Source organism: Labrus bergylta, chromosome 1, assembly GCF_963930695.1.
Source record: "Labrus bergylta chromosome 1, fLabBer1.1, whole genome shotgun sequence".
NCBI lineage: Eukaryota > Metazoa > Chordata > Actinopteri > Labriformes > Labridae > Labrus > Labrus bergylta.
Window position 1 is genome coordinate 10,626,785 of NC_089195.1, and position 7,507 is coordinate 10,634,291.

Consider the following 7,507-nt stretch of genomic DNA (forward strand, 5'->3'; position numbering starts at 1 on the left):
CGAGATGATTATTATTGTATCTTCTGATTGTCAGAAGATGCATTTTGTACAGTTTGTAAAAACATTTCAAAGCTTTGGATGAACAAATGTTGGTCTAATGAAACAGTAAATTGTAATTCCCCCTTTCAGTCACTAGATGGCAGAAGTCTATAACATGATCACTGGCAGACTATCGTTTGTTTACACTTGTTGCAATGGCGACCATCACAGAACTGAAGTGTGGTAAGAGCTCACTAAAAATGATATATTTGTCTGCATAGTATTCTTCAATCGACAAGAGGACATGATATGATATGTCTAGTGATAATTAAAGTGAATCTGATCGTGAGGCTGGGTAGCTCAGGTAGCATTAGCTTAAACACAACAACATATCTTTGTGTGTATGGTCTGCTGCATGTCTTCATTCAAAAATCACAAACGAAAAAGCGAAGCTGGCTGATTTTTTGACCCATCGAAGCGCAAACTTAACTCCTTTCTCTCCGTTTTGGTGCACTATTGTAGCCGTGCGGGACACATTAGAGTCCCGGGGTGTGCTGGGCCAGCTGAAGGCTCGTATCCGGGCTGAGGTGTTCAGCGCCCTGGATGACCAGCGTGAGCCTCGTCCCCCGCTGTCCCATGAAAACCTGCTCATCAACGAGCTCATCCGGGAGTACCTGGAGTTCAACAAGTACAGATACACTGCGTCAGTGCTGACAGCAGGTGGGTGAATACAAACAAACACAAAAAAAAACTATTTTCACCAACTGGACCACTGATTCATGATTACACTAATGCATCACATTTTACTGACCCGTGAAACACGTTTTACTGGTTCACTGTAGGGCTGGGCAATATATCGAGTTTTTAAGATATATCGATATATTTTCAAACAAGATATAGGGTAAGACTATATCGTTAATATGGATATAGTTTAAGTTGCATTAAAGTAATGTTATAGAGGTGCCAGGTCACCTTTTCCTCATCTCACTGATGGTGACTGACTGTCTGTCCCTCTTAACCCTGCTCCTCCCCTCTCTCTCTCTCTCTCTTTTATTGTATTTAAGGAACATTTTTATTTTATAATATTACTTTATAAATTAACAAACAGGTAGTTTATTTTTCCATGTGTTTTCACTGTTAATAAAATACATAATATATATTGAGTATCGCTATTCAGCTAAACAATATCGAGATATGAGTTTTGGTCCATATCTCCCAGCCCTAACACTGTGTTGATTACAAATTATTATGCCCTTTCAAGACTTATTTAAAGTAGAATTACACTCAGATCTCAGTTTCCAGCCCTTGTTTTGGAAACGTAACCAATTTATATTGTTTAGAAATGTAAAAACTCTGTTTGCTTTCCCAGAGTCAGGCCAACCTGAAATTCCCTTGGACAGACAGTTCCTGGCAAATGAGTTAAAAGTCACTGAGGATGCAAGTTCAAAGTCTGTGTAAGTACACTACAGTAGGCTATCCAACATAGTTGACTGATATTGACTGAGCTATTAAGGGGGTATGATGGCCTATGAGAGAATATTTTCAAACAGTGAATCACTGCGGTTGGCAAAGTTGTATTTTGTAACAGAAGAATATTTTCAATAGCGTTTGCTTTCCTAGCTCTATCATTCTTGAACAATGAAAGAAAACTGTAAAACACATTCTTCAAATAATAATTACTGGTAAGCCGTTTGAATAGAATTACTAGCTTTGCATTATTCTGGTCCAATAACTTTTCAGTAAACCCCACTTGCACTTTAGCGATAGAAAGACAGAGAAAGAGAATAAAAGGTGTTGTTAAAAATAACTTTGCTTCTTCAAAATGTTACTTTCAGACCTCTTCTCTACGGCTTGATGTCCCACTTTGTGAACAGCAATGACAAAGGTGGAAAAGTGTTTCTGCGGGGAGCCTCTCTGCCAGCTGCTGCTCCTGCAAGCAGCACAGTACCTGATGCCTGAGGTTAAAACACTGAGACAGAGACGCTTTTACATCCTATTAGATGACGTAAAATGTTGCAGCATCTTGTTGGATTACACTGACCTTTTCCAGTTCTTGTAAATAAATAAAAAAAATGTCCATTGCTTTATACTGTCAGTTGCCAATGACCCTAGATGACCTTTAAACCATTCGTTTAAATGTGAGTACTGGCTTCTACCATTGGTTTAGCATCAGTCGTGGTGGTATTTCCCACAGTTATCAACATTCACTCAATAATTTAGGCATGAAGTTGAGATACCATGACTTAATGTTTGATACTTTTAAATGCTTTTTTTACTTGTTAAACAATGAATGTTTTATATTTATAAACGACATAGATTCAAATCATGCATTGAAGTGTTGTTTTATTTACTACCACTTGGTGGCAGCCTAAGGTCATCAGCTAAAGGTGCAGAATGTGTGGTGATGCTGTAACCTTTGCTGTCTCAGGAAATACTAAATGTGCTATTATCTACATGGGGCATGGTGCATATGAAGGGGAATTTACTAGCATTGATTCAATAGATCCTACATATTACGTTTCATTAGCTCAACAGTTTAAAGATATAAAGTACACTAAGACTCTTGTAAACTTAAAAGGAAATTCTGCTTTAATAAAAACTGTAATTGCTAGTAAATTGCACACTTCTGAGCAGTTTCTTAATATTACTTTAAACACAACCTGGAAGAAAAAAAGTGAAAAATAACGACTCAAATGTTCACTTACTTTCCTGTGATTGTTCATGGGTATTTCAGCACTCATTGTGTTGCTCCATCAAGCCCAACCCACCCATACTGCCCCTGCACTATTTTATTTGAGTTGGTATAATACTGTCTGATTCAAGCAATGCTGCCTGGCCCTTGTTTGTCTTTATTAACACCTTATTACTACTAACATGTTTTTTCTTGGTCTCATATGCAGTAGCTGATAATTTCATGATTATTGTTTAGATAAAATACCCAGACAAATTAGATTTGTTAGATAGGTTTTTTTATGCAACTACATTCCTGAAGTTTCTGAACTGGGGCCATGGAGTCCTCAAACCCCCTTAGTGGTAACTTAAGGCCCCTATAACTTTTATATTTATCAGCAAACTCTGGTCACAATACCTTAACCTTTTTTTTTGTCGACAAATTATTGAATTTGTTAAAGAAACAATTATTCCTACAATGATCAGACCCTGTTCAGTACACACAAACAACAAGCCTGTTTTTTTTTTGTTTTTGTTTTATCTCACTTCCTCTCTCACCATTTAAGGGAACTTGGCTTTCTTATCTCACACAACTTCAAGCCCTGAGTTTCTGGAACTGATTATCTACGGGTACAGTCATTTGTTTCTCAGCATGATCCCTGATGCTAAACTCACAGTTGCACCACTTTCTGTAACATAATCCATGCATGTATTATTTTAAGGATTTAGAAGTCATTTCATCCTGTCTCAGTTACCATGCCTCTATCCTTAGTACTTGGTTGTAGAGGCTTCAATAAATGAGATCATAGTGCTCAAATTAGTTCATGTAAGAATGAGGTCATAATACAGCAGAGCATTTAGTGAACTTACACGTGCCCATGTGAAAAGTCAAGATAGAATGTCAGCATTTACCATCAATGCAGCTTGTACAACAAGATGTCATGTACACTCGACTCTACACAGCGTCCAAGTTTGTTGCTTCTTATTCTTATTAAAAACAAACATGTATATGATGAATGAATATGTGCTGAGTCAAAGAGAGTGTCATTGGGAAAATTTGAAGTCCGACTTCACATCATGTCTTTGGAGCAATCCTTTTTTGCCCCTACAGGCCGTGGCTCTGAGGTAAACAGTTTATTGGCAGCAAATATGAGTGTTCTCTTGAAATGGCTATATAAGCAGAGGAGGTTGAACAATGGGACATGATTGTTAAATTGTCAGATCTCCTGATAATAGGTAGCATTGCTCCTCTACTGAATAAATTAGGTGTGTTATAGAGACAGCTGTATAAATAGTGTTAAATGCAGTGGTCTGCAGGACTGATGTTTGCCTCTGAGCTCAAATTAGATTGCATTCCTCGAGAGTCAAGCATATCCATAAACATATTTTCTCTCTGATACATAGCCATCTATGGACACGAGGGGGGAGAAAACATTAAACATACTGTATGTTAGAGATTTCTGCTTTGCTGTTCATGTTTTAATTGTTTATTTATTTTTGTGCAAAATGATGAAGCACAGAGCACATTTATGCTGCCAACGGATTGTTTTTGTACGGCGAAAAAGAAGACGTTTGAAGGAAAAAATGAACCATTGCAACCATTTAAATTTTCAGCTAACAGATTCAGATAACATTTAATCGATATTTATTTAATCCTTTCGGCTGCTTCGGCCATTTTTTATGCATATACATTCCAACTGCCTCTTCTCCTCCAATTGTCACTGCTGACTTTTCAGTGGTTTATTCATTGCTCTGAGGAGTACCATGAGATTATTCTCCATCTCAGACAACCTGGGGAGGACGAATGTTTTGGCTTAAGTTCAGTAAAGACTCCTCTTGTCAGCACACAGTGCCCTCGTACTTCAGGCTTTTTGTCAGGCTCCACTCCTCCCTTCTCATGTTATGAATCACTTCATGTAACATAAAGAAAATACCAATCTGACCTTCTTGCTTGTGGCTGTTAAAGTAATGATCCTGTTGGGAAAGCATGAAGAGCAGCATTTACTGTAGGTCAATGCAATGATCATGTAAACCTCTATGTAAACTTATTTTATACTACAAGGAGAGGAAGATGTACCATGTAGTCCAACAGCATGTTCTCTTAATGGCTTTGTGTACTGTCAATTGATTAGCAATAAAGCATTTTTCATCACAAACTTCCTCATATAAAGAAACAACGTAATATGTTTGATCACTGCTATTGTTGCTGGACCATATTTAGTCACTGGGGCTTGGAAATGTTCGTCTGTGCTAGACTTTGAGAGAGCTCCCGAGATTCCATCCAGACCCCACTATCCTTATATGGCACATACTGCAACCTCTCTGTTCAGTGCTTTGTCTCCATCTCTCCTCCTCCTCCTCCTCCTCCTCTCATTCTTCATCCCTACCTCTGCCTTGTCTCTCACCCAGACTCCCTGAGTGTTCAACCAGAGTTTCTTCTTCATTAACACCTCATTGATGTTGGCCAGAGAGAGCCCTTAGGTCCTCCATGTTGTTCTTGAGTTTGTCGTCAGCTTTCACACACAGCCACATAGTGTGTGCTTCTCTGGCACAAAACAGGCCCTGGCTGTCAACAGGAAGGTTGATTTATTGGAGCAAATAGATTAGTGTCCTTATATAGGAAGTTCCAATGAAAAGAAGCTGGAAACAGGGGGGATGCAAGAGAGGGATGGATGGGGGAGGGCAGCTTGTGATGATGGAATGTGATGTGCGTAACGATAAGACATCTGTGGGATGTTCGTACACACAAACACAGGCACACAGACTCATATTCATTTTGTGAATTATGTGTTTTGTGTTCTGGGGAAATCTCTCTGGAGCTGTTTCAGTAAAGGGTGATTCCTGTGCTGGGGACACCTTGCCTTATAAGGAGTGAGAGCAGATTGCATCATCTAAAAACCCTACTGGGTGTGGGATCAGAGAATGTAGTTGGTTGTGATTCTAACTTATTATTGAGATGCATATTTAGTTTTATATCTCTTTTATAACCTGCAACATGTATACTGGATAGCACAGAATACCTTAGATGTTGAAATAGAAAATGCATTATGCATGAATAGGAGTCACACATTTTCTGATAAGTTCCACAAAACTTTAAACTCAGCAGGGGGTGATGGCTCTCACATCGAAGGATAAAAATACTCATAAGACCTTTTTGCAGAATACTTTTTGACATGTCCCAGTACTGGAAGCACAGGTGACACTAACAATATTAACACTCTTCCTATACAGTCTGGCCCCCAGTCAGTGAGACTTGCCATATCTTGCTTTGACATTAACAGCAGAATTGAACCTTCTTGGTCACCTTTGCTATTGATTCAAAATGTATGTGGTAAGATATACTGTAAGTAACACCAAAATAAAGTTCCAGTAAATGTGTGTAGTTTTAAATACCAAAATAACCAGGTAACAGTCCTGCAACATTAGCCTGATATAGTTTATTAAACTGGCTCGTTAGTGCTGATGCATTTAAACAGAGTTTAAACGTTCTAATTTTAATGTTTCCTTCATTATTCTTTATCCTCTTATGATCCAATTAGCTTTGACTGTTAAATTGTAATGATATAAAATGAAAACAGTGGCAAAAGACTTTTCTCTGTGTCAATAGGCAGCTATGAATTTGACAATGTCCACAATCAGCATTCAATACGGAGTTCCGCAAGGGTCAATTCTTGGTCCTTTGCTTTTGAATTTGTATATACTCCCACTCGAGCCTATCATTCAGCAATACAATATTTCATATTATTCCTATGCTGATGACACTCAGCTACTGTATATTAACCAATCAATCAATATTTATTTGTACAGTGCCATTTCGCAACAAATGTTATCTCAAGACACAAAAACAGCAGGTATAGACCTTACTCTTTGTTTGTACTATTTAGACTTGTAGACTTTTAAAAGGCAGAAACCTCAAGCAGAACACATACCTGTCACTGCCAAAAAACTCTGCCCAATATGTGATCTCATTCAGTGCATTGTGGAAATCAAAAATTGGATGGCAACAAAAGCTTAACAACTGAATCAGGACAACACAGTATAGGTCCAAAGACTCTGGGGGACCAGATTATCTCTTTGCTAACCCCTTCGTCTGTAAAACCATGGGCATCCCAAAAACCAATAGGTGTGATTCTAGATGCTGATCTCAATTTTCAAAAACATGTAGCAAATGACAGCCTTCTACCATCTCAGAAACATATCCAAAGTTGATGTTTCCTGTCACAGTCAGACTCTAAAAAGCTGGTTCACGCTTTCATCTCAACTAGACTTGATTATGCACTTTTGTCTGGACTTACAAAACAGGTGCTACATAAACTCCATTCAGAATGCTGCTGCCAGGGTTTGAACTAAAACCAAAACATTGGAATGCATCACTCCCTGAATGGATTTTAAATCTATAAATGACTGAAATACACACCAGACAGGTCCCTCAGATCCAATAACTCATTATTCCTGAGGTCTAAAGTCTGCTAAAAACCAGTCTTCTGGTTTGCACAAGCCTTCTCTCTGGAAGACTTCTCTTTGCACAAGCTTTTGGCTAAACCTTAAATGATTGGAGTAAATCTAGTTGTTTATTAATAAAATCCATTTTGTTTCTGTTTTAATTTCAAATTTTAATTTCTATGCATTTTTATCATGTTTTCATCTTGTGTTTTTATGGTAGACCATAATGTTTTTACTATGTATGTTGTCAACTTTACCACATTAACACACTGAGTCTATGATTATGAAATATCTCGATTTGACATGACTTGACTGATCACATTTCCTTCCTCGGACGCTGGTGTCCTCAGAGCGCATGTCCTCAGCCTCCAGCCTGCAGCTGGACGATGCTGGAGGAGGAGGCGGAGCAGCAGCA

General features: G+C 38.3%; 1 protein-coding gene across 1 annotated transcript; it reads left to right on the top strand.

The window, feature by feature from the left end:
* Positions 1–122: 122 nt before the first annotated feature.
* On the top strand, positions 123–2,307 carry cep20 (centrosomal protein 20). The gene is made up of 4 exons (XM_020653293.3): positions 123–222; positions 502–699; positions 1,349–1,433; positions 1,815–2,307. Exons 1-4 carry the CDS (start codon positions 195–197, stop codon positions 1,936–1,938), a joined length of 435 nt encoding a protein of 144 aa, XP_020508949.1. The 5' UTR covers positions 123–194; the 3' UTR covers positions 1,939–2,307.
* Positions 2,308–7,507: the final 5,200 nt, after the last annotated feature.

What these genes read in the sequence shown, in the direction of transcription:
- cep20 (XM_020653293.3), top strand. Translation starts at nt 195, where the DNA reads ATGGCGACCATCACAGAACTGAAGTGTG. An exon ending in CATCACAGAACTGAAGTGTG is followed by an intron (nt 223 to 501) that starts GTAAGAGCTCAC and finishes GCACTATTGTAG; the next exon opens with CCGTGCGGGACACATTAGAG. An exon ending in TGCGTCAGTGCTGACAGCAG is followed by an intron (nt 700 to 1,348) that starts GTGGGTGAATAC and finishes TTGCTTTCCCAG; the next exon opens with AGTCAGGCCAACCTGAAATT.